The sequence below is a fragment of the Chrysemys picta genome, chromosome 12 (assembly GCF_011386835.1).
Source record: "Chrysemys picta bellii isolate R12L10 chromosome 12, ASM1138683v2, whole genome shotgun sequence".
Taxonomy (NCBI): Eukaryota; Metazoa; Chordata; order Testudines; family Emydidae; genus Chrysemys; species Chrysemys picta.
In genome coordinates, this window is record NC_088802.1 from 25,675,291 (window position 1) to 25,702,418 (window position 27,128).

Below are 27,128 nucleotides of genomic sequence, written 5' to 3' on the forward strand. Positions count from 1 at the left end.
AGCTCTCCCAGCCCTCCACACTCCCCCACACCCTCCCTTCTCATCACATCATGGCAGGCCTCAGGCTCTAACCTTCCTCACCCTGCCACTGCCTCTCGGCCCAAGGATTTCTGTGCCAGAAGAAACTGCTGAGTCTCCTGTAACCAGGGGCCTGAGACTCAGCATGCTTTTGTTTTATTATTGATAAATTTTCATATTTCAGCCATCGGGGAAGTCTCACAGACGAGAGAGGAGAAAATGAGCGAAAACAAATGGCCGTGAGACAAATAACCATTTGGGGAATGGATCCCAAACAGCAAGGCCCAGCACCCAGTCCCGTGGGGGCTTTGAGGGGATTACAAGGTCTATGGGGTGTCCATCCCCCAGGTAACAAATTCAGGTGAGTGGGGATCCCACCCCAGGTGCTGGGGGAAGCTAGGCACAGGTCTCGGGAGTGAGGCATGGCCCGAGTATCCTTCTCCAGGGATAGGGAAGGGAGAGGCGTCCATCCCAGGCACAGAAGGCAGATGGGAGGATCTCTTTCCTCCCCTGCCATGAAGCAAAGGACTTAGAAGCTGGGGCTGCAGCAGGAAGGTGGAGCCGACCGGGGTCTCTCCTCCTCCGCCTGCCGAGCCAGAGAACGGTACCGATCAGGCTGGAGTAGGTTCTGCTGTCTCCTGACCCCAGAGACAGGCAGCTGGTGACTGAATGCCCCCTAGCATTCCTAAGAACTGCAAATGCTCTGGAAGGGACGGGCGTTTGTTCAGTTGTAAGGTCTATTCACACAGTGAAATATCTGATGCACAACCAGGTTGGATCTCTGCTGGAAGCTCTTCCCGCAGCCCAGGCAGGGATAGGGTCTCTCGCCCATGTGGACTCGCTGGTGCGTCACGAGGGACGAGCTGTAACTAAAGCTCTTCCCGCACTCAGAACAGGCGAAAGTTTTCTCTCCCGTGTGCACAGGGCCAGTGCTACCATTAAGGCAAACTATGCGGTTGCCTAGGGCGCCAAGATTTGGGGGCGCCAAAAAGCGGTGCCCTCAATTTTTTTTTTTTTTTTTTAAAACAGCGTTCCTGGGCTGGGCTGCCAGCGGCACACTGACACGTGTGGCTCAGACTCCCTCTCCCAGCGCAGCGGCCATTGCCGGCGGGGGCGGCATGCTCTGGGAGGGGGCATAACAGAGGTGAGCTGGGGTGGGGAGCCCTGCTGGGGAGACTACTGTATCCCTTTCAGGAGTCTGATTTGTCTTGTGTACCCCCAAGTTTCACCTCATTTAAAAATGACTTGCTTACAAAAATCAGACTTAAACATACAAAAGTGTCACAGCCACAATTGCTGACCTCTCATTTTTGTCATATAATTATAATATAAATTGATTGGAATATAAATATTGCACTTATATTTCAGTGTATAGTATATAGGGCAGGATAAACAAGTCACTGTCTGTATGAAATTTGAGTTTGTACTGACTTCGCTAGTGCTTTTTATGTAGCTTGCTGTAAAACTAGGCAAATATCTAGATAAGTTGATGTACCCCCTGGAAGACCTCTGAGTACCCCCAGGGTACATGTACCCCTGGTTGAGAACCACTGCTCTAGAGAAACCCCAGTCACTGTAACATCAGACCAGCCCTTGGGCTGGGTCTCCCCAAGCCAATACACAGACAGACCCTCTCCTGCATAGCGGCCTCTCGCACCCGGAGATCATCATGTTACCAAACATGTGCCCAACCCTGCCCTCCTCCCTAGGCTCCAATGAGGAGGGTTTCTTGGCTGAGGCTTGCAGGATGGGCCCTGCATTTGCCATGTCACTCAGGGCAAACTGATCCCAGGTAAACTTGAGTGGGAGTCTGTGGGTATCTACTAGTGGCTCTTTGCTTTTCCTCTCCCTATAAACTTTGTCTTCTTCTCTTTCTTTCCTCAGACAGGCCAGACACGCTTGTGACATCTCCTGGAAGCGGGGGGAGAGGGGGAAGAAGGTGCTTTTTTACAAACTGATGCCAATGGCTGTTGTACTTAAAGTACTGCACAGGATCTTTTCAGGGGGAATAAGGCAAAACACCATATTTATTAGTAATACATGTATTTCTTAACCCTGTATCATATGCATATAATATATTACACTTACACTCACACACACACACACAAACACACTCCGTCTTGTTGTTACCAATTAGTTGCTCCCCTTAACTTCACTGGCCAGGTGAGTTAGATGGGGGAGGGAGTGGAGCCGGGCTTCTGCCGATCCGGATCAATGCTCCCATGTTGACAAGACGAGACCCGGGGTCCTCTGCAAGACACCTCACTTTTACAGCAGCTTTCCTCTTATGCAAATCTATACCAGATTCAAACTCTGTGTCTGTGTCCATTGGTCCTTTGTGCTGCTTTCTTTTGAGTGTTGTCCCAATGCTGCAAAGAGGGTGTTTCCAAAAGAAGGTGCTTGCTTTTAAACCCCCCCCCCCCCCCAGGCCGTCGGTATGTCTGCTTGTCTTTAATGAGCCCACTTGACACATTTTATTGTCCTTGGGTCTGGCTCCCAGCCCCTCTCCAACAGTTGAGGATGTCTGGAGGTGCTGCCTTGCATGCCTTGCTCATCCACACCTCATTCATTCAACAGGGAAATTGATTAAGAGTGGGGGAGGGAGAGCTCTTGTTCTACTACTAGCAAACAGAAATTTTTCTTCTATCTTATTCTATCCTTAGGGCAATGCAAAGTTTCTAAATGAGGCTTTGATACAAAGTCCCATGAAAACAGAGGTCACACGTGGGTAGACCCACCACAAGGTTATATGAAGAGGCACAATGTAAAGTCATATGAAAATTATCAGAGATTGATCTACATGGCCTCCCAGCTGCCAAATTTCAGGCCCCAGTCCTGCCCTGCAGATGCTGGTACAGCATCCTCAGCACTCGCTCATACAGATCCCAGGGCAGGAGGAGGCCCTCAGTCTTGTGGGTTCAGCAGAAATAAATGTCAGAGGGGCAAGGCCATGGGCCAGCAGATTCTCCACAGAGAAAAACAGTAGCAGCTCAAGTGTGTGTGTGTGCAGGGGGGAGGCAATGCAGCCCCAAACCACCAGCTCCAATCACCCCCCCCCCAGCCTTAATTCCAAACCCCTTCCCACCCAACACACCCCACTCCGAACATCTCCCTGCAGACTGGTTCTAAACACAGGCACCAACCACCACTCCAGCTCCAACCACTGCCCCATAAATCAACTCCCACATACCAGCTGCCTGCTCCCCCCACTATCATACCTCAACCCCCCCAAGTTAGAATCAGTGCCCGGCCCAAATCCCAGCTCCAAATATCCTTCCTACACACACAACCTCATAAAGCCACAGTCCCCTCAAACACCAGGCTTGCCACATGCCTAGATTTTCCCCGGATGATCCTTTTTTCTTTTTGAAGCTGCAGTCCCAGGAAATCTGAAGGTGCTGACTCCACACCGCCCGCTGGCCAGCTGTGTGGGCTCTGCATCATCCCAGATGTCCCGGTTTTTGTACCTGAGAGGTGGCGCCCTTAGGCACCAACACCCCCTAACTTGAAACATCCCAGCTCCAAACATCCCCCCACGCCATCTCCACACCCCAGCTCCAACTTCCCCCCCAGGCATGCCCCACACACCCCAGTTACAAACAGCGCCCCCCAACAACCAGCTCCCAACCTCCCCGTGACACCCCCTAACCCTCCAGCTCCCCACACACCCCAGTGATAAGCACCCTCCTCGCACCTCTAACCCCCCACTTCTGAACACGCCCCCCAGCACCGGAGCATCCTCCAGCTCCGCACAAACCCCTTGGAGATCCGCTGGGGATCCCCACCGTGCTCCCCAGCTGCCCCCAGGGCTGCAGCAGGCTCCGGGCTATGGGCTCCTGGCACCGGGGGCAGCACTGGCTCTGCTCCGCTTCCTCCCAGCGCTGAGGGTCGGCGAGCGGCGCCCGGCCTGCCGCGCTCCCTGCCCGGGCCAAGGGACAGCCGCCGGGTTTGAGCTGCCAGGGCTCAGGGGAAGGTTTTGCAATGGGACATAGGAGGGTGGGGTGGGGTGTCTCCTTGCCGGGGATTGGCTGGTGCCTGGGGCCTCTCCAAGGTGTGGGTGGATCCAGCTGTAGTGAAAACCAAACCCAAACCCCTCCAGGCTGAGACGATCTCAGGCCGGGGGGGATGGGCAGGGAGTCCGGACACCTGGTTCTATTCCCGGCTCTGTGGGAACAAGGCTTCTTCCAGCCTGAGACAGTCCCTGGGAGTGTTGCTACCCGACTGGGTATTGAAGGGCACAGGAAGGGACTAAACCAGCTGGGCTCCAGCAGGTGATGCTGGGAGGGGAAAGGAGGGAGGCAGGCGCTGCTGGGGGGAAAGGAAGAGGAATCAGAGCCCAGGCGGATCCTGATGTGGGTTAGTGCTAAAGCCTGATGGAAGATGCTGCTGCCTCTGTTGTGACCTGGGAGCCCGGGCTGAGCAGCTGCTGCGTGGGGTCTGTGCGGGGGGAGACTTGCATTAAACCCCCTCTGTGCCCAGCCCTGGTGGGAACTTTCTCCGGTGCTTGGAACCAGCCCTGGGCTCTGCCGACACCAGCGCCGGAGCCAGAGCCTGTAGGTGAGGGGAGAGACCCGGGGGAAAGGGCTGGGGCCGGGCAGGAAAGTAACTTTGCACAGTCTCAGATCTGGCAGTCCGAGTCTCCTGTTATTTTATGCTTTTCTTAAAGCCCCAGGTCCTCTAGTCCAGACCAATGGTTCTCAACCAGGGATAGATGTATTCCAGGGGGTGTGCAGAGGTCTTCCAGGGGGTAGATCAACTCACCTAGCTATTTGCCTAGTTTTACAACATGCTACATAAAAAGCCTAGTGAAGTCAGTACAAGCTAAAATTTCATACAGACAAAATGAGAAAGGAAGCAATTTTTCAGTACCAGTGTGTGGTGACACTTCTGTATTTTTATGTCTGATTTTGTAAGCAAGTCGTTTTTAAGTGAGGTTAAATTTGGGGGTATGCAAGACAAAGCAGCCTCCTGAAAGGGGGACAGTCATCTGGAAAGGCTGAGAGCCACTGGTCTGGTCCAGTGTTTCTCCCACTTTTTGGAGACTGATCTGCTGCCTTTCTAAACTGTGTCTGGGAGATCTCAGGGCAGACACTGCCCTTCTAGTCCAGGCGTTAGGGTGAGACTCTCAGCTGTCATTAAAACTCAGCTTCTAGCCTTCAAGGTTGCACAGAAAAGCTTGATGACTTAAGTAAAACCACAATAGCCTAAATGCACACAAACCGAATCTGCAATTTTTTTAATTTTTATTTTTAGCAAATGTCATGCTTTTGGGGGTCTGGCTCACGATTTTGGGGTTGTCTGCACCAAGAGCCAAACTGCAGAAGAGAGACGCTTCAGGGGGACCATGAATAAGCCTTAGTGGGGTATCCCGTTTGGTCAGAGGCGTTGTCAGGGAGGGGGTGAAAAATAAGACCGAGATGCAGGGAAAAGAAGATGTGTGGGAGAGAGAACTTGAAATGTGGCAGATGTAGCCATCTCTGTGCAGTTAGGGCAATAACAGGGAGCGGTGAGAGAGTGTGTGTGTATGGGTTTATTCCTGATGACACTGACACACACACACACACACACACACACACACACACACACACACACACACACACACACACACACACACACACACACACACACACTCTTCCAGTGATACGTAGGGCCCTACCAAATTCAAGGTCCATTTTGGTCAATTTCACGGTTATAGGATTTTTAAAATAGTAAATTTCATGATATCAGCTATATAAATCTGAAATTTCACAGTGTTGTAATTGTAGGGGTCCTGACCCAAAAAGGAGTTGTGGGGAGGTCACAAAGTTATTGTAGGGGAGGGTTGCAGTATTGCACTGCTGCTGCCCGACCAATAGCCACTGCTCTCCAGCTGCCCAGTTCTGAAGGCAGTGCAGAAATAAGGGTGACAATACCATGACCCCTGCAAAAAATAACCTAGTGGACCCCCCTGAAATTCCCTTTTGGGGATCCCCAATTTGAGAAACACTGGTCTCCCCCCCCCTCCCCCCCCCGTGAAATCTGGGTAAAAGCGCACAAAAGACCAGATTTCACGGGATTTTCACCAGATATCATGATCCATGATGTGTTTTTCATGGCCGTGAATTTGGTAGGGCCCTAGTGATAAGCCATGGGGTTCCCATAGAGTTCCACAGGGATGGGTAAACATCCCCAGTACGAAAACACTGCCAGGGCTAGTGTGTACTGGAACTCTTTAATTCCTGGTTTTCAGAGGTTTACACAGAGTTGATTCAATGGTCTGGAAGGACACGAGGTGGGTCAGTCACCTTACCTCTGTGTTAACAAAGTTTTTTGGGGCAGTGAAATTTCCCTTTGCTATGTGGAGGGTTTAAAAATGTCTTTGGGAGAGTCTGGGTCTGGGCTGTTACAAAGTGACCAAATGATTTCCCAGCCAGGCAGAGTCTCTCTGCAAGGAAAGAGCCTGTTGAGAATTGGGGTGTGAAATGAACTAAAACTCCTTCTGCAATCACCCCAGTCATTCCTCTTGCCCTGACAGGCTGCAGAATAACATCCACGTTTCGCTCCAGATTGTCCCATTCTCCTGAGGGGCCAGGTAGAGGAATGGCTGCAGTGAAGCCGATTCAGGTAGGGGATTTCTCAGGGACCTGTCCTGAAGGAGACACAAGAGGAGAAAGAGAGGGGGACAGGGTGTGAGAAACCTGCTGGGACTTGTTAAATCTGGGTCCTGGTTTACAGGAACAGGCCTGTTGGAAGAGGGCAGAATTCCCCCAATTTATGGAACAGTAAACAACCCCCTGAAGAGAAATGGGGAAACTTGCCAGCCTCTCCGTGTGGAAGCTTGAGCCCAGTAGCCAGAGGCTACTATGAAATATGAAGGGGCCACCCAGCAGTGAGGCCCAGGGGAGCTGCCCTATCCCCTCACATCCAGCAGCTAGCAATGGGGAACGTATTGGGATTCACACCTGGGCTCCGTCCCTGTCCCCTGCTTGGTGCCTCCATCTCCTGTATCAGCTAGTAGATGTGTGATTAAATGTGATGGCGCTCCCCTCCTTTGTCTTCTGGGAAGGACAAGAAGCTCTCTCTTTCTCCTCACCCCCTGAAGCCTCCTGGCTGCTTTGGCTCTCCCATAGCTTCCATTTTATTGGCCTCCTCCCCTGTGAATAGTGGGATTGTGGCTGGGGCAGCAGGTACTGAGTGGGTGACTGTGGCTGTTTCAGGTGCCAGTGACCCTAGGGGAGGTGGCTGTGTATTTCACCGAGGGGCAGTGGGCTCTGCTGGACCCCAGTCAGAGTGCCCTCTACAGGGACGTCATGCAGGAGAATTACGAGATGGTGACCTCGCTGGGTAGGGGATTTCTGTCCTTTTGATTTACCCCCGGGGGAATTCTGCGCATTCTGCGGATGTGCAGAATTCATCTGTCTCGTATAATTTTGTATTTTCCCGCATAAGAAATGTTTTGCCTAAGAAGTGCTGCAGTTCCTCCTTTTACCCACCAGAGGCCATTGTGGCACCAGAACAGCAGCACCACAGCGGCCCCTGGTGGGCAAAAGATGAAACTGCAGCACTTCTTGGGCAAAATGTATTTTATGCGGGAAAATACAAAATTCTGTGCCCCATGCTGCAGAATTTTTCCAGGAGTGGAGTTTATCACAGCACCCTGCTTGCGGAGCCAGGTCAGGACAGAGAGGGGCACACAGGGCTGCTGGGGGATCACAGACTGGGGTTCAGAATGGGATAGACTGGAGCATGGGCTCAGGAGCTAATGGGGTGACAGTGTTGAGGGATGGGGGAAGAGGAGCTGCAGAGACCCATAGGGATGAGAGGTGCAGGGACAGGAGCAGATGTGCCTGGCTGAATGGGAGAGGCGTGGGGTCAGCCAGGGTATGCATGGAGGAGGCTTCCCAACACCGTAACATTTCTCCCTCCCCTCTTCCTCCCTGCAAAGAAAAACCACATACCCACACCCAACACCCTCCAGGTTCACTCCTAGGCTCCTTCCCTCTCCCTCAGCTCTTCCGTTACCCCTGACTCCCCTAAGCCTTTGCACTGCTTCTGACAGGTGCAGAAAATACAATTCTGTATTGCAATGTAAATGAATTACACTAAGTTCTGTATTAATATGTCTCGTAAGGAATCTATTGGTAAAAAAAATAAAAATAAAAAAAAAAATTACCAGAATCTTTTTTTTTAAATCTGTATTGTTACAGACATACTTGCTGACAGATATTTTGAAATAAATTACCAAAATAATTGTAACTGGCATGATTATACTGTGTTATTTTGACAAATAAAATATGCAGAATTTTGCAAAATTTTCAAATATTGTGTGCAGAATTTTTATTTTTTTGGTGCAGAATTCCCCCAGGAGTATTGATTGTTAGAAGCTGTAGGGTCTGTGATATGCCCAATTTGGCTTCTGCTCAGGTCCTTTCCTGGTCTCTTAGGCTGTAGGGGATTGGGCCCCGTAGTCCCCAGTCTGGTGAGAGAGAGAGACTTTCAGCTCTATACCTTTTCCCATGGGCCAGGGGAGTCAGAAACCTAAGGGAGATCCTACTTCATATCCATCCCCCATAATTTACACGGGGGCAGAAGCTTCGTCTTCTCCTGTCTATATTCACTCTCTCACACAGAACCCCAATTCCCCTCCCTTTCTGGGACTAGCTCCATCTGTGGGGTCAGCCCCGGCCTCTGCAGGTTTAGAAACAGGCAGGGACTTTATATCAGAGCTGGGTCTGAGTTAGCATGTCCTCCAGAAACTCCTACTGAGGTGCAATATCTCCCCACACAGACATCTGCCTCTTCCATCGGGGTGGGGATCAGTGACCACGTTTCCCTATATTCACATTTCACACATCCCTATCACAGCATGGGGGCTGGTTAAAATAAGGGAATGTTCTTTGTGACTGATATTCTATGAATATATAATGCATCCTGATCTTGCCTGATTTCACTCCCTGGGCAGGATTTCTCCTTCCCAAATCTGACGTGATCGTCTGGTTCAAAAGAGGGGAAGAACTGTGGGTCCCAGATCTCCAGGGCTCTGCAGAGAGGGAGATGTCGAGAGGTACCTGTGCAGGTGGGGAACCAGTGAAATGGATGTAGGGAACCATCAGCTGAGATTCGCTCAAAAACCTCGTGAGTTCTCCCAGTTCTGCCCCACCATCTCTTATGCCCAGCATGTGTCATACCCTCATGGCGGATGTCACTCATGGTTTCCACCAATGCCGACTGACATCTGGCAATAGCTCCCCACTGACCTCTCTTCTTAGTGTCTAAATCGGGTCCCTTTTTTTCTCAACCACCCCAGCGGTTACTGTATTTCATTTCCTCGACCCCCCCCGATTTTCTATTCCCTTTCTGAGCTTTCCTTTTTCCCCAGTGCAGGGAAGGACTCATGTCTGGATTCTCTATCCCGGCACGTGATGGGACGGTGAGTGAGAACCAGGGGAGAAATCCTCAGCAGGATTGTCCTGAACAAGTGGAACCCCCTGGGACATTATCAGGAAGAGCTGAAGGGCATGTCTCCCAGGACCCCGAGTGGGGAGAAGGCTGTGGGATTCAGCACAGGCTAAAGAGGCAGCAGGGAAATCATCCATCAGAGAAAGGTGGCAAATCCAACAATGGTGTGGGAGGTTGCAAGGCCCTCAAGGAAACCCCAGCCCAGCCGAGAAACCCCGAGGGGGAGAGAAGACACACGTGTACGGAGTGCGGGAAGAGCTTCAAACGGAGCTCCAACCTTATCACCCATTGGCGGATCCACACCGGGGAGAGGCCCTACAAATGCTTTGACTGCGGGGAAAGCTTCAACGTGAGCTCCAACCTCATCACGCACCGGAGACTCCACACGGGGGAGAAACCTTATACGTGCTCCGACTGCGGGAAAAACTTCATCGTGAGCTCACAGCTCACTATACACCAGAGGATCCACACAGGAGAGCGACCCTATCAGTGTCCCGAGTGCGGGAAAAGCTACATCCAGAGCTCAGCCCTGGTTAAGCATCGGAGAACACACATGGCAGAAAAACCCTACAAGTGCCCCGAATGCGCAAAAAGCTTCACTGTGAGCACCGCCCTCATTAGGCACCAGAGACTGCACACGGGCGAGCGATCCTATACATGCCCTGAGTGCGGGAAAAGCTTCAGTGTAAACTCAGACCTTATCCGACACCAGAGACTACACACAGGAGAGAGGCCTTATAAATGCCTGGACTGTGGGAGAAGCTACACACAAAGCTCAGCTCTGATTAGGCATCAGAGAATCCATACAGGAGAAAAACCTTATAAATGCCCCAGTTGCGGCAAGAGCTTCAGCCAAAGGTCAAATCTCATTAAACATCAGAGAATCCACACGGGAGAAAAACCGTATAGATGCGGCGAATGTGAAAAATGTTTTAGCACCAGCTCAAATCTCGTAACGCATCAGAGACTCCACACTAGAGTCTATTAGGGCTGACCAAAGGAGATAACTTACATTCGTCAGTTGCCATCTTGGGTGTTATGTGTGTTGATCTCGTGTTTAACCAGGCAAGACCAATCAAAATCCTCTGGCCCGTGGGGATTCTGCCTAGCTCTGCAGCCCCTCTGCCAGCCTCTACAATTCTGGATACTGCCTATATACTCTGGACTCAATGCCACCCCTGTGAAAACTCAGAGCTTCGCCATCTGCCGGGGATTTAGTAGAGCATCTCTGCATTCTCGGCCCCATCCCTGCACACTGGTGGGCATACACCCAGACACCCCTGTGTAAACTGTGGATTAGGCCCTATCTCCATCATGTAACCAAATACCACCCCCAAAAGGGTCTTGAAGACACCAGATGGGAGCCACCACACAAAAATGTTCCCTGCTGGGGTTGAGAGTTCTTCCTCCTGCCTTGGTCTTAGGTTCTCCTCCAGCTCTGTTCTTCCTGTGCAAACCAAGTATAGTGTAAAGGGATTGGGTAGTGTCCCTTTAAATTGTATGTGAGGGCCTTTGCTGGCCCTCACTGTCTTCTCTGAGGCCAGAGCAGTGGTATAGGTATGTACCTAGGTCTTGCACGTTGAATATATGTACAAAACACAGCTATTTGGTCTCCACTGTGCTTGTGTAATTTCTTCACATTATGTATGTTACGTAAAGAGCAAAAGACACAACAGTTGTTGAAAGGATGGGATCCTAATCCAGGAATAGAGTGAAATAGACAGTGACTGCACTTAAGAACAGCCATACTGGGTCAGACCAATGGTTCGTCTAGCCCAATATCCTGTCTTCCCACAGTGGCCAATGCCAGGTGCTTCAGGGGGAATGAACAGAACATGCTGTCATCAAGTGATTCATCCCCTGTTGCCCATTCCCAGTTTCTGGCAAACAGAAGCTAGGGACACCATCCCTGCCCATCCTGGCTAATAGCCATTGATGGACCTATCCTCCATGAAGTTATCTAGTTCTTCTTTGAACCCTGTTATAGTCTTGGCATACACAACATCCTCTGGCAATGAGTTCCAGAGGCTGACTGTGCGTTGTATGAAAAAATACTTCCTTTTGTTTGTTTTAAACCTGCTGCCTATTCATTTCATTTGGTGACCCCTAGTTCTTGGGTTATGAGAAGGAGTAAATAACACTTCCTTATTTACTTTCTCCACCCCAGCCATGATTTTATAGACCTCTATCAGAACCCTCCTTAGTCGTCTCTTTTCCAAGCTGAAAAGTCCCAGTCTTATTAATTTCTCCTCATATGGTAGCAGTTCAATACCGCTATTTCATATCCAAAGAGTTTAAATTGTATGTCAGATAAATAGTATCAAACATATCACACCAGTTCTTCACCATCTTACCACACAGGGATTACTGGAATGGTTTATCCAGACATTCAAGCAAGTGATTTGGGCTATGCCTCTGGATAAAGGTAACTTATAACACAAGACTGTGAATTTTCCCTTGGCCTAGAGAAATGCAGTAAGTACTGCAACAAATCAGACGTGAGTGATATTGCTTATGAGACATCATTTAATGTCCGGACTGGACTTGTTAAAGGCTGAGGGACATTTATAAGATACTGTCTGATCAACTGAGTGCAAAAAGTCATCCTGAATTACGCAGTTTTCATGTGTGAGAAAGTGTCTTAGTAAGAGACTACAGAGATAATTAATAGAAGCCTGGAGTGATGATGTCACTGCCCAGAGCACTGTCTTATTGGGTAGAAGTGGCACCAAACATGTCATGGAGAAGATATCAGCACCAGGTTTTTAGCACATGTTCCCCAAGATGTCCTACCCCAGTGATGCCTGTTGAAAACAGACCGCCTACGATACAGCCACAGCCACTGACTCGTGATAGCACCAGTGAGTCTCACGGCCCAGTTTCTACTACAAGTGACCCTAACATTACACAGCAGGAAGGTGTTGCTCCCCCAGAAACACAGGCACTGTTCCAGAGGCTGTTGTGATGCCTGTGAAACGTTGTCTAGACGAGGAAATCATAAATCACCTCAGACTGATTTTGTAGCATGTTGTATATTGAGTAACAGCAGGAGTGAGAATACATTTGTAACTTTTCTATAATATCCTTTTCTGTTAAGGAAGGAGGAGAATATAGTGTAGGGGATCTCTTTAAATGGTTTGTGAGCCCTCTAGTGGTGCTCACAGTGTTCTGTGCTTAGAAGCAGTCAGAAACCACTTGGAGGAGCAGTTGTGTGTATGTAACCAGGCCTTTCCTGTTTGGATATATTTGGTTAACAGTGGTTACTGGGGACAGCCCACTGTGCCCCTGTGGTTTCTCCATGCGCAAAGGCTCCAGAACATCCAAGGAGGAGGGGGAGGAGGCCCTTCTTTAAAAAAATTTAGCCCCATGATTAGGGTACTGACCTGGGTTGTGGGAGGCCCCCTGTTCCAGTCCTTTTTCTGCCTGATGAGAAGGGATTTGATCAGTGATCTGCCACCACTGGACTGCAGAGCAATTCTCACGTTTTCTTTGGCCTCATTAATATTACATTATTGAATTAAAGTGGAACAACTTCAGTAGGAGAGGACACCCCCCACCCCCCCATCAGAATATCCCATAGCCTGGTGGTTAGAGCTCTCACCTGAGCAGTAGCAGATCCCTTCTCCTCACTAGCTAGAAGGGGGACTTGAACCTCTGTCTCCTAGGTGAGTGCTCTAACCACTGGGCTAAAGGGACAGCGTCTTCTTGATTGCTCCCTGCAGGCAAACGCCTGTCTCCCCCAAGCTCATGGATCGCTCTGGGGCTGAGGTGCCTGGACACACACAGAGCAGCGGCAGCAGTGCACATGCCCAGAGGCAGAAACAGGTGCCTAGGGAACTGTTACAGCAAAAAGTTAGATGTCGAGTGAGTTTAGGCACCTATGGAGTTGGGCGGCAGTAGAGTGAGGGTTTTGTAGATTGCAGTGGCGCTGAAAAATGGGATTTAGGGATCTAAATCTGCAGGTTAGGAGCCTAAATACCTTTGTAGATCTAAGTCTGACTCTCTCTGCCCCACTCTCCCCCTGCTCCCCACACACACCAGAGACATCCCCACAGGAATAGAAGCCTCAGCAGGGATGCTGCTGTAAAATGCACCCTGTTCGCTGGCTCCCCTTACCCTGAGCTCTCTGCATTTCCTGCACTCAGAGCGTTGGTTTTTATGACTGGATCTCAGCATCTCTCAGGGAGTGTCTGCACTTTTCTACCAGCTTTAAAAAGCAGGCCTGTTGCTGGTTCCTAGGCAGTGGGGGGAGTTTTGCTTTTATTTCCTGGTTTTAATTAATAAAGTAGAATTTAGTTTCTCAAACTCCCGGAGTCGTCTGTGTTGGATAATGAGCAAAAATGGCCCTTAGTAGAGTTGGTGGGTTCCTGGGAACTCTCTTTGGTGCTTTATTTCCCCAGCCCTGGAACCCATCCACTGCAGACCCCCAGAACAGGAGAAGCTGCCCCGTAAATACAAATGTTGGGCTGCCTGCTGCCTCGATGGCTAGCTTTGTAGGCCCCAGATATGCCTTAGTGCGTCAAGCTGGCTGTGGGGAAAGAGCTCTGAGGCAGGGAACATGGGGACTCAGTGGAAAGCACTGATCCTGATTGTCTCTCCAGGTTGTTGGGCTGAAGATGGAGGGTTTATGACAAAGCACAGTGTTACATTAATGTTTGTCAATTACAAGGACAACATTTGAGATTTTACATCAACACTGGATATTTAGATAGAAAAATGTGCAAATGTTTTGTGAAAATATTAATAAACAGAAAAGGACTGAAATCGGGGGGGGGGGCAGGGATTTTTATATAAAAATTCAATTACTGAGATAAGGGAAAATATCTGATGGCTATTGCAGTAACATTTGTTTCTTGGAGAAAAGCACTAAAGACAGGAGAGGCTATCTCCAGATTAGATCATTGTAAAGAGCAGCAATATCAGAGAATTTATATCAGTATTACCTACAAAAAACAAAACAAAAAAGACTAAAGAATGTTATTAAGGTTGCTCAGGCAAGCTGGGATGGGGCAGCATCGAGGGCAGTGGTACTTCTGCCCCCTGGTGCATGTGCATTAATGCAGTCTAGGGACAGGAACACATTCTGCACTGTCATTAATGCATGACCTTGCCTCACCCGGTCCTTTGGCCTGGAAGACCTCTGCAATCCCCAGAGCAAGATTCTTAAATTAAGAATAAATACCCCACTCTTCCCTCTCTGTGTCATCCACTCTTCTCCTCTCCCTGTTATTTCCCTAACTCCCTGTCTTTCTCCTCTTGGGCTGGGAGACTGGGTCCTCTCTTCCATAGGCGCCAACTTTCTCTGGCACCGGTGGGTGCCCACGCCCCTCCGCCCCGACTCCACCCTTTCCCTGCCCCCAGCCCTACCCCCTTCCAACCCCATCCCCAAAGTCCCTGCCCTAACTCCGCCCCCTCCCTGCCCCTATTGGATCCCTTCCCCAAATCCCTGCCCCAGCCCCACCTCTTCCCCAGTGCACCGCGTTCCCCCTCCTCCCCCCTCCCTCCCTGCCTCACGAATCAGCTGTTTCGAGGCGCAAGCGCTGGGAGGGAGGGGGGGAGAAGCAGGACGCGCGGCGCGATCACGGAGGAGGTGGAGGTAAGCTGGGGCAGGGAGCTGCCGGTGGGTGCTGAACACCCACCATATTTTTCTGTGGGTGCTCCAGCCCCAGAGCACCCACAGAGTCGGCACCTATGCTCTCTTCTCCCGGAGCTGGATCAGCTCTTGCAGTTGCTCAGGGGAGCAGAGCTGGGGGTAGGTGACCAGACGTCCCGATTTTATCAGGACTGTCCCGCTATTTCCTTGTTTGTCCCGCGTCCCGACCAATGTTAGGTCGGGTCACTGGACAAACAAGCAAATGCTCCGGAGCCTGGAAGTGCTTGTGCCCGCCCCTCCCGCCCCAACTCCTCCCCTTCCCTCCCCCATTGGCTCCCTCCCCGAATCCCCGCCTCTTCCCCAGGCTCGCCATTCCTCCTTCCTCCACAAGCGCTGGAGGGAGGCCCCGGAGACGCAGGGGAAGCACGGAGCCGGGGTGAGTGAGAGTCCGGCCTGGTCCCTTGCAGGCAGGACTCAGTCGGGCGGTAGGGAGAGGAGGGGGGCGGCCCGTGGGGTCAGGCGGCGGCTGTTCTCCCCCTGTGGGCAGCGGCACTCAGGAGCAGCTGCTGCTGCAGCTCCCACTGCCGCGGGCAGAGGAAGCAGCCAATGGCCAAGCTCGGCGGCTGCGGCTCTGGCGCCCGGGCCCGAATCCCCCAAGTCCGGGCCTGTTGCGGGGACCCAGCAGCGCGCACTCTGTGCCCAGCCCCTGGCCAGTCGCGTCTGGGCTGCTGCCCAGGTGGTGCTATCCCGCGGCAGCCCCGGTGCGGAGGCATCGACAGCCCAGCCCCATTTGTTCCCCTGCAGGACCTGAGCCTCAGCCGCCGAGCTTGGCCATCGGCTGCTTCCTCCCCCCGCAGCTGCTCCAGAGTGCCGCTGCTCGGGGGGGGGGAGAACAGCTGCCGCCTGGCCCTGCGGACCGCCCCCCTACTCTCTCTACTGCCCAACTGAGTCCTGCCTGCACTCGGGGCCAGGCCGGACTCTCACTCACCAGAGCCTCCCTCCAGCGCTTGTGGAGGAAGGGGGGGGGTTTGTCTTGCCCCCACCACGTCCCCCGCTACACCCCCCGTGTCCCGATATTTGACCTGGGTGATCTGGTCACCCTACCTGGGGGTGTCAGTGAGGGCAGCAGCTCTGGGACTCGCATCCAGGAGCAGAGATGGGGCAAGGAACATAGGTGCTGGAGCTGGGGGTGCTGCCGCACCCCTGGCTTGAAGTGGTTTCCATTATATACAAGGTTTACAGTTTGGTTCAATGGCTTTCAGCACCCCCACTCTACAAATTGTTCCAACACCCCTGGAGACGAGGGGCCGGTGGTGCAGAGTCACTTTCCAGCCCAGCCTCAGCTAGGGTGACCAGATGTCCCGACTTTATAGGGACAGTCCTGATTTTGGGGTCTTGTTCTTATATAGGCTCCGATTACCCCCCACCCTCTGTCCCGATTTTTCACATTTGCTGTCTGGTCACCCTAGCCTCAGCCCTTTCCCCCGGGTCTCTCCCCTCACCTGCAGGCTCCGGCTCAGCCTGGGAGTGGGTTCATACATCACAAAAGCAGCAGCAGCACTAAAGCTGAGCCGATGCTATGCCGATCAGGGCAAGGGGAGCCCATTCACTGGCACTAGCCAGCACCCTCTAGTGGCCATAGAGATGCTGGTGTGCAGCTCTTAACACAGTTGAGATTCAGGTTTCAGAGTGGTAGCCCTGTTAGTCTGTATCAGCAAAAAGAACAGGAGTACTTGTGGCACCTTAGAGACTAACAAATTTATTTGAACATAAGCTTTCGTTGGCTACAGCCCACTTCTTCGGATGCATGAAGTGGAAAATACAGTAGGAAGATATATATACACAGAGAACATGAAAAAATGGGTGTTGCCATACCAACTCATTCATTGCTGTCACTAGTAGGGTGACCAGATGTCCTGTTTTTAAAAGGTCAGTCTCGTTTTTTGGGACTTTTTCTTATATAGGCACCTACTACCCCCCTCCCCCCCGTCCTGTTTTTTCACAGTTGCTATCTGGTCACCCTAGTTACTAGGGCTCTTTGTTAATTATTGCTAAGGCAGAGGAGGCTGCTAGTGCTCAGGATACTGGGGGTTGAGTTTCTTGGGTCAGACACTGCTGTGTCCTCCATTGGGATCTGGGCTCCCCCCAGCTAAGGAGCTGCAGCTCCCCCCAGGGGAGCTGTTTCAGGGACAGACCTTCATTAATGCTCCCTCTGTGCCCAGCCCAGGTGGAACCTTTCTCCGGGGGCTGGAACCAGCCCCTGGGGCAGCCCCGGGCTCTGCCGACACCGGCCCCTGAGCCGGAGCCTGCCGGTGAGGGGAGAGACCCGGGAGAAAGGGCTGGGGCCGGGCAGGAAAGTGACTCTCTGCATAAACCACAGGAGCACCATTAAGGGGAGGGGGGCTTCCTTCTCCGTAAGTCTCCCCCACAAAACTGCTCAGTTTTATTTCCAGTGTAACAGTCAGTGCTTCCCTTAGATATTTCAGTTGCTCCTCATGGAAATCAGAGGAAGTTATTGGCCATACCTCTGCTTCTCACTCAGCAAATAAACTATTTTCTTTCTTGAATTAGTCTTTATACCCCGGGACATTTTTTTTTCATTAATAACATCTAAGACATGTAGTGTCATATTATATTTTCATTAGACACAGTTAAGAATCCTCCAGTTGGGTCACTGTAGATACTCAGGATTTCTATATTACTTTATAAAACCAAACATTTTCCAGAGGTTAAAACAGGCTTTTAGCTCATTACATGCAAGATCAATTTTTAAATTCATTTTTATGTTTTGAGTCCTTACACCTTTAGTCCCTTGAACTGGAGTGTGTTTTCATTTGTGCTGTAGAAATATCAAATGCATTGTATAAATAGATTACAATGTTAAGACTTTATTTCTAATTATTGAGTAACATAATTGGAAAAGTAAACACATTGCCACTAGAAAAAGGTGATCATATTTTATCTACTGAAATACACCTTCAGATGTATTACAGCTGATAGGAAACTCATGTTGGCCAATTTATTGTAATATTTTTCTTTCCAATTATCACTTTAAAAGCTTTTTGACTTTTCCTTTTTTTTTAAGCTAGTGCCAAAATGAATTTCTTCTCTAGTTTGTTAGTTATTCCATGTTTTAGAATCATGTTTGAGGGGAAACTCAACTACTTTAGAGTTCATAACTTTTTGATGAGAAATGAGATACAAATTAAGACTGCATATATTTGCTTGAGTATAATTCTCCAAATGGTAATATAATTAAAATTAAAAAGTATGTGGGTGTTTGAGGGTGATTGGTGTGATCTTGTAAGGACAATGATATTGAGTAAATATTCTGCATGAATTCTATTTACCCATAAAAGTTATTAGTTCTTGTATTAAGGTTCCAAAACTGATAGAGGAAAGTAAATGAAAAGTAACACACATTGGAAAACATAATCCCACCTATACAAACAAAATGATGGGGTCCAAATTAGCTGTTATTACTCAGGAAAGAGATCTTGGAGTCATTATGGATAGTCCCCTGAAAACATCTGCTCAGTGTATAGCAGCAGTCAAAAAAGGTAACAGATTGTTAGGAACCATTAGGAAAGGGATAGATAACAAGGCAGAGAATATCATAATGCCTCTATATAAATCCATGATACGCCCACATCTTGAATACTGTGTGCAGATCTGGTCGCCCCATCTCAAAAAAGATATATTGGAATTGGAAAAGGTTCAGCAAAGGGCAACAAAATTGATTAGGGGCATGGAATGGCTTCTGTATGAGAAGAGATTAAAAAGACTGGAACTGTTCAACTTGGAAAAAGATGAGTCAAGAGGGATATGAGAGAGATCTATAAAATGTTCACTGGTGTGGAGAAAGTAAATAAGGAAATCTTATTTATTCCTTTTCATAACACAAGAACTAGCAATCATCAAATGAAATCAATAGGCAGCAGGTTTAAAACAAACAAAAGGAACTATTTCTTCACACAAAGCACAGTCAGCTTGTGGGATTAGTTGCCAGGAGATATTGTGAAGGCCAAAAACTATAATAGGGTTCAAAAAAGACCTAGATTGAGGATAGGTCCATCAATGGCTATTAGCCAGGATGGGCAGGGTTGGTGTCCCCAGCCTGTTTGCCAGAAGCTGGGAGTGGACAACAGAGGATGGATCACTTGAAGATTACCTGTGCTGTTATTCTCTCTGAAGTACCTGGCACTGGCCACTGGCAGAAGACAGGATACTGAGCTAGATGGACCTTTGGTCTCACCCAGTTCTTATGGCTGTTCTTATGATACCTCAAGGCTTGGGACTGGGAATATTTTACTGCATTATCTCCTGATTGTTCTAAACTTACATATAAAATTAAAATATGGCTTTATGGCTTTAACTGGTGTTTGTATACATATATATTTTTTCTTTATATAGGAATCAGATACAGTGCTCCTGTCAGGTAATTTCTAAATGCAAATATCATCTGCCAAAAGAAATAGCGTTTTCAGGTGCTTAGGTAGCTCCTGGAATCATGGTTAAAGTTCCTCTCCCTCCCTCCCCTCGCCGCCAATCTGAAATGGTGCCCCTGACAACAATAGTAAATTTGTAGGTCCAGTTGTCACAACAGTTACCACAGAGGGAGCAAGAGCATCAGAGAAACCACCAGGAACCCGGGAGCAGGCATTTGATAGGAAGCAATGGCCTGGGATGGAGGACATCTGAGAGCCTGCAGCTGTTCTGTGTTCATGGGGAAATGTCACAATTCTGCCTGGGAGTCACTGGATCCCACACTGAGCTAGGCATGGAGCAGAAAGAGGGAAGAGACACTGGAGATGCTGCCAGAGAGGAGATGGGCTGCTCTCCATCTGGAAATGTTCATGTATTCAGCCTCCCAGTGACCAGCTGCTCCAGTCCTCCTGAGCAACCTCTGGGGCTCACGCCCAGCCAGGGCTCCTGAACTCTGAGGTGGTTTATCCCCTGCACTGATTAAACCTGCCAGACAGGGGAAGGGAAGAGACAGATACTGAACCCAGAGTCACTCAGAGCCACAAGAACAAAGACGTGGAGGAGCCCAGATCCCCTTTTAAAACCGGATGCACAGAGACATGAGCAAAAGGGCTGGATCTGGGGGAATGAGCAATTCCTGCTGAGGGGCAGTGAATAAGGGAGGAACTGACCCAGTTTGGGACACCTGGCCCACCATCCCTAGAGCTCAAGACCACAGGAAACTTGTGGGACACCCAGGGTGATGGGAGAATTGCAGCAAACATTTTATTAGCATTTCTTTGGAAAAGCAGAAACCAACACAAGTAAAAATGTCAACAAGAAAAAGACTTTCCCGAAACCCACATTTCCGGAAACACGAGACCATCCAGAAAATGGAGAAAAATCCTCCTAGGGCAGTTCCTTCAGGAATAACCCCAGCGTGTGACAACGTGAACAGAGCCTCTGCCTGCAGACAGGGACAAAGGAATCCTGCTAAAACTTTCCCTTTGGCTCACTAAAACAGTGTCCCACCAGGGAAAGCCAGGAAAGGAGAAGGGCTGCTGGTAGGTCACAAATGTAACCATTAGCAGAGCTGGGAATGGAATGCAGGACTGCAGATTCATAGTTGTCCTTCCTACTCTAACCCATTAGACTTACTCCTGGGGGAATTCTGTGCCATTGCGCAATGCAGAATTTTGCAGAAATTAATGTGCACGCAGAATTTCCTTTCCCTCACAGAAACGGGCTGCAGAGCTGCTGGCCACCACTAGGGGCTGCTGGACCCAGTAGAGCAGACCTCGCACATAGACAACACTGCTGGGTGGGGGGAGGAGGGTTCTTGGCAGCTGCAATTCCTAGCACGCCCTGAGGGAACCAGGCGGTGGAGTGCAGGAAACTCCACACAAGCCTGGGACCCAGCATCAGGCTTATCCCTGGGCTCTGGGGGGGGAAGGGATGTGGGTATATGGGCCGGGGGGACCCTGCAGCTGGGCTCTTGAGAGGTAGGGGGGTCAGGTGTATTGGCTGGGGGGGCACATCTGGGCTCTGGAGGGAAGGGGTTGTGGGTTTCTGGCCCCCTGACTGGGTTCTGGGGGATGGAGGGGGCAGAGAAACAGGAACTGGGTTATCATAGCGGTTTCTTTAACTCTCTACTCCTGGGGGAATTTTTGTGTATGTCTGTAGCAATACTTGCTGACAGGTATTTTGAAATAAATTACTAAAATAATTGAAACTGGCGTGATTATGTAGTGTTATTTGGACCAATAAAATTTGCAGAATTTTAAAATATTGCCCACAGAATTTTAATTTTTTTGGCATATAATTTTTAATTTTTTGGTGCAGAATTCCCCAAGGAGTACTTAGATCCTATGCCCCACCCGGAGTGGAGAACAGAAGCCAGGAATCCTGATTCCTAATCCCCTCCTTACACCATACTGCCCACACAGCAACAGTGCAATATCCCAAAGGTCTCACCTCCTCATCTGGCTCCAGCCCACCTCACTGTCTGCAGAGCTAGCCAGTACACTGAGCACTGCTCTGAAATCCTGTCACTTCAGACCAGCAGCTCTCACTGCCTTATAACTACAGACCCACAGGCCCCCTTCACTGCTTCCCTGAATAACATCCCCCTACCTCCGTCCCGAGAGGCAGAGATGAGCCTGACACAAACTGTAACTCTTCTCTGTACTCTAAAGTGTGTGTGGAACCCACAGAATCATCACCCAATTCATCCCATCACCTGCTCCCCCCGACTATAAAACGACCAGCTCCTCAGTACCGAGAGTTCCTTCCTCCCTGGCCAACACCAACCATCCTCCACTGAACTCCAAATCATCCACTTGCCTTCTACTCCTATCCAGACCCTCCACATTTACACTTTGCTGCAAGAGGACACAGAACCATTTGCCCCCAGGGAGAGCGCCCACCACTTTCTATCCTGTGGGATATTAGAGCAACCTTTGCCTTGTAGCTTTTCCTACAGACAGAACACTTATAGGGTCTCCCTAGAGTGTCAGTTCTCTGATGTTTAATAGGGACTGAGCTATAACTGAAGCTTTACCAACAGTCAAGGCAACTATAGAGTCTCTCTCCCATGTGCACTTTCTGATGTGTAATGAGATGTGAGCTACGACTGAAGCTTTTCCCACACTCGGGGCATTTATAGGGTCTCTCTCCAGTATGGACTCTCTGATGTGCAATGAGGTTTGAGCTACCACTGAAGCTTTTCCCACAGTTGAGGCATCTATAGGGTCTCTGTCCTGTATGGACATTCAGATGTGCAATGAGGTGTGAGCTACAACTGAAGCTTTTCCCACATTCAAGGCATTTATAGGGTCTCTCCCCGGTATGGACTCTCTCATGTGCAATGAGATGTGAGCTACAACTGAAGCTTGTCCCACATTCGAGGCATTTATAGGGTCTCTCTCCCGTATGGACTCTCTGATGTACAATGAGATGTGAGCTACAACTGAAGCTTTTCCCACACTCGCGGCATTTATAGGGTCTCTCTCCCGTATGGACACTCTGATGTACAATGAGGTTTGAGCTGCGGCTGAAGCTTTTCCCACAGTCAGGGCATTTATAGGGTCTCTCTCCCGTATGGATGCTCTGATGCGCAATGAGGTTTGAGCCGCGGCTGAAGCTTTTCCCACATTCTGGGCATTTATAGGGTCTCTCTCCTGTATGGACTCTCTGATGTGCAATGAGGTTTGAGCTACGACTGAAGCTTTTCCCACACTCGAGGCATTTATAGATTTTCTCTCCATTATGGATTCTTCGCTGTACAAACAGGTTTGGACTCCCACTGAAATTTTTCCTGCATCCAGCATCTTCATACGGTTTCTCTTCAGTGCAGATCCTCGGGCGGATCATAGTTTCATTCACGTTATTCAAACTTCCATCTCGGAGAGTGGATTTACTCTGTCTCTCCCCTTGGTGGTCTCCCTGCAGCCTCTCTAGTCTGCGCTGACCCTCACAGGTATTCCCCTGCTCCAGACTCTGGGAAACATCGCCTTCAGATCTTCCCAGTACAGTCCCCTGTGGTTCTACTTGCTCAGGATCTTCCTGTTCAGGATTCTTCTCCTCATTCTCACCCACCAACCCATCACCTGCTAGGACAGAGAGAGAATCCAGACATGAGTCCTTCCCTGTGTCGAGGAGAAAGGGAAGCTCAGGAAGGGGAATGGCTAAGGGGTGGAACAAACAGAAATATCTCTTGGGGAGATAGGAAAGACAGGAGCCATGAGTGATGTCTGCCGTGAGGGGACAGTACGTGCAGGGGACAATCCTGACCCAGGTGAAGTGAAGCAGAAAACAAGAAACTTGTAGGCCCTTTGCGGGAATCCCAGCTGTTTGTGCCAATAATGAATGGATTGTGAATCCATATAACTAATTCCTCACCTGGGCTGAGGTTTCTCGGGATCTCCCTTTCCACATAGCCCCATAGCTCTGTGACCCACAGTTCTTCCCCTTGTTCCAGCTGGGAGATCACCTCAAGTTGGGGAATGGGAAATCCTGCACCAGAGAAAGAAAAGAGGTGAAACCAGGGTCTTACAGTTACTCAGAGACACAGATGTTTCCAGATGTGCTGTGCTGGGTGGGAGGGTGCCCTTGAATAAACCAACAGATGGGGAAATGTTCCTGGAGACCATTCAAGCAGATTGGCTGGTTCCGGGGAGATGTGCCGTTTCCTCTGCAGGCGATTCAAGGATCTTCACACTGGGGGATTTTAAGAATCTGGCATAGAACAAGATTTCATCCACCCTCTTACCCCTTTGTAACCCTGCTGAGACCAGAGCCCTTTCCAGGCACAGAGCCAGTCCTGGGAAGAGCAGGACACACAAAATCCCAGTATGTGAGAATGAGCCCATGTTTAAAAAGACAAGAGGAACACATCACCCACCCTCTCCCTTTGATGGGGATGGATTAATATCTCCACTCTGTCTCCGAATTGCCTCTTCTCTGGAAGGGGTATGGAGGTGACAGACTGTCTCTCAAAAGTTCTGGGGACTATGGGGCTGATCCCCCTGAAATCTTGGTGACTAGGAAAGAACTCTGAGTAGAAGCCAATTTTGTTTCATCAGAGATCCCCCTGGTTCTAATACCCAAGGGGACAGGACTCCTTACCCAGCGAGGTCACGTTCTCATAATTCTCCTGCATCACATCCATGTAGAGGTTTCTCTGACATAGGTCCAGCAGAGTCCACTCCTCCTCTGTGAAATACACAGCCACCTCCTCGAAGGTCACTGGCCCCTGAAACAGCCAGAGTCCCCCACTCAGGACCTGTTCCCCCAGACACAATGCCCCCAGCTCAGTCACAGGCAGTGTGATGGGGGGTGCTCCCCACACTGGCCCTGCAAGAGCTGAATTTGGGTTAGTTGGGCCCAATCAGCTAATTAGACTGCAAACAGGGGAGCTTTAGGCTAGAGGCAGCTAATTAGAGAGAGGCTTGCCTATGCAAGTGCAGGCGGGGCCTATATAAGCCAGGAAGCTGGCTACAGACAGGGGCAGCAGAAAGGCAGGCTGCAGTCACTCCCTGGGAGGAGGGAGCTTGGCTTGGCAAACCGAGTGAAAGGGGAGAACCAGAGAGGGTGGCAAGGCTCAGGGGAAAAATAGCGAGGTATGGGGTTGGCGAGAGAGTGGCTGCGGATGAGAGGGCCCTTAAGCCAGGACCCAGAAGGGGGCGAGTCCCCCTACCAGGCACTGATGAAGTGGCACTGGTGGGGCAGTGAGCAGGGAGACTGCCTGAGCCCCGGATTGTCAAGAGGGACTTTGATAGCCCGGATGGAAGGGGGGAACATGTATGGTGACCTGTCCCAAGGGCTGAGTCATGAAGAGGAGACTGCGGTTCCAAGAGTGAGAGGGTCCACAGGATGATGGGAGAGACACTGCTAGAGGAGGGCAGCACCTGGCAGGAGGTGCCATGTGCAGTGGTCAACCATGTGATGGGTAGGGCTGGTAAATCTCCCTGTTTTCTCTGGGGAAGAAGGGTAAAATTTCTCAAATTCCTCATTAAAATCCTACACTGTTTCCATGGTGAAACTATGATGCCCAGAGCTGTTGACTCCAGTGATTTCATCACAGGTCTCACAATATTTAGTTGAGAGTTATAAAATTATCCCAAGATCTCACAATTCCTAGCACAGAACATAAGAACAATTATGCTGCGTCAGACCAAAGGTTCATCTAGCCCAGTATCCTGTCTTCAACAGTGGCCAATGCCAGGTGCTTCAGAAGGAATGAACAGAACAGATAATCGTAAAGTGATTCATTCCCTGTCGCCCATTCCCAACTTCTGGCAAACAGAGGCTAGGGACACCATTCCTGCCTATCCTGGCTAACAGTCATTGATGGACCTATCCTTCATGAATTTATCTAGTTCTTTTTTGAACCCTGTCATACTCTTGGCCTCCACAATATCCTCTGGCAAGGAGTTCCACAGGTTGACAGTACTTGCACTGTCCCCTGTTCGACATGGCTGCCATCTCCCATCACTTTCAGGGGGTCTGAAATCAAACTGGTCACCATTTCCCTACACTTTTGGCATGTAGAAGTGAGGCTTCCCCTAATAAAGAGGGCCACCACCTCCCATGGTTTTCTTTGAAACAGGACCCATGCTCTCTGCAGGGAATACGGCTGCTGCTCTGTGCTTGGGAGTTTGGATAGGAAACTGAATAGAAAAGGGAATGTGAGGAGTCAGTGGCAGAGGGGTGGTGGTGAAGGGAATGAGTGGGGAAGGCATGAGAGACGAAGTGGGTGAAGGGTAAAGTGTGGGTGTGGGGTAGACAGTGGGAGGGTGCTATGTAATGTGGGGAGTGGGGTGAGGTGGATACACGGTAAGTGTTGGGAGCTAGAGGGAGGCCGAGCGGGGTGCAGGGTGATTTGGGGGGGGGGGCAGATTGACATTAAGAGGGTTCAGGAAGATGTGTGGGCTTGGCAGGGAAGATGGAGCGGAGGGGAATTGGGGTGCAGGGGGAGCTTTAGGAGGCTTCAGGGGAAGGTGTGGTGTAGGAAGGAGAGGGAAGAGGTGCAGGAAGGAGTGTGAGGGGACTTTGGGTGTGCAGGGGCATGTGGGGATATAGCAGCTGTGAGAGGTATGAGACTGTGAAGGGAAAAAGTGCTGAATATAGGAGATGGGGCAAGTGGCCGTTCTTATGTTCTTATTCAAGCCCATCCCCTGACTTTTCAGAGAGCTCATGGCTGCTGTGCAAGGGCAGTGGGCCTCTGATATTGGCACATCCAGGGTTTTGTGACCTCACACGGGGGAATATCCCCCAGCCCCTGCTGGGAATGTCACTGAATTTCTGGCCCCACATTCACAGAACCCAGCAGAGAGATTTCATTTCCTCTTCTCCTCCCCTTCTGCTTTCCCTGTCCCGCCGCGAATTCACTCCAGACCAAACCCACCATCTCCTACCTGAGCTTGTTCCACTTCAGCCATTTCCCTGCCCTGTCCCCTGGGAGGATGGGACGATCTGGATCAAAACAGGGACGTTATTCTGCAGCCTGTCAGGGCGAGATTGGCAATTGGGGAGGTCTCAGATGTGGCTTTGGTTCATTTCACACCTCGATCTCCCCCCTCCCCCCCTCTTTCCCTGCAGACAGAGGATTTAGACTCTGCCAGGCTGGGAAAACACTTGGTCACTTTATTACTCGCTTGAGCCAGATTCAGCCTTTGAATTTACACCCACAGTTCTGCACCCGCCGTTATTTTCCAGCCACTCCTCTCCCGAGGGTGACAGACAGCGGGGACCCAGCTCCCTGTGCCCCTGGCTGGAGCTTTTCTCCAGGACCCCCGAGATCTCCCAGCGCTGTTTCCCCTCCCGGCCCCAGCGCGGTGCCTCGGGTCTCTGCATCCCCTGCAGGCTCCGGCTCCGGGGCTGGGGCGGGGAGAGACCCCGCTGCAGCCGCCCACTGCTCGGTCCCGCTCCCACGTCCCAGACAATGGAGGCGGCGGCAGCAGCGTCTGACCCGGGAAGCTCCGACCCCGAGCAGAGCAAGAGGCAGCGAGCGCAGCCTCCGGAGCCCCCTGGTGGCCCCGGCTAATGACACCCGCTGCCCGCGGGCGGGGAACGTGGCCCGGCCCTAGCGAGGGCTGCAGCCCGGACGGCAGCC

At 50.5% G+C, this 27,128-nt stretch overlaps 2 protein-coding genes across 8 annotated transcripts in view; one reads left to right on the forward strand and one right to left on the reverse strand.

The window, feature by feature from the left end:
* LOC101953686 (zinc finger protein 271-like) overlaps positions 1-13,761 on the forward strand; it is a 26,657-nt gene extending 12,896 nt beyond the window's left edge. The window contains 1 exon segment of the mRNA XM_065562661.1: positions 9,902-13,761. Within this exon segment, the coding sequence (XP_065418733.1) occupies positions 9,902-10,444 (543 nt within the window). The 3' untranslated portion in view covers positions 10,445-13,761.
* Positions 5,245-27,119, reverse strand: LOC101951209 (zinc finger protein 664-like). Of its 7 annotated transcripts, none has more exons than XM_042846829.2 (5): positions 26,719-27,119; positions 26,431-26,519; positions 24,140-24,296; positions 23,414-23,527; positions 5,245-6,646 (listed from the first exon to the last, which is right to left on the reverse strand). In XM_042846829.2, exons 2-5 carry the CDS (start codon positions 26,452-26,454, stop codon positions 6,618-6,620), a joined length of 324 nt encoding a protein of 107 aa, XP_042702763.1. In that variant the 5' UTR covers positions 26,455-26,519; positions 26,719-27,119; the 3' UTR covers positions 5,245-6,617. The 7 variants fall into 7 exon arrangements, with proteins under 7 accessions (XP_042702763.1, XP_065418569.1, XP_065418566.1 ...); XM_065562497.1 differs by having other exon boundaries at positions 24,140-24,266; positions 26,719-27,108; XM_065562494.1 differs by lacking the exon at positions 5,245-6,646 and adding an exon at positions 20,275-23,121 and having other exon boundaries at positions 24,140-24,266; positions 26,985-27,119.
* Between the last annotated feature and the right edge of the window lie 9 nt (positions 27,120-27,128).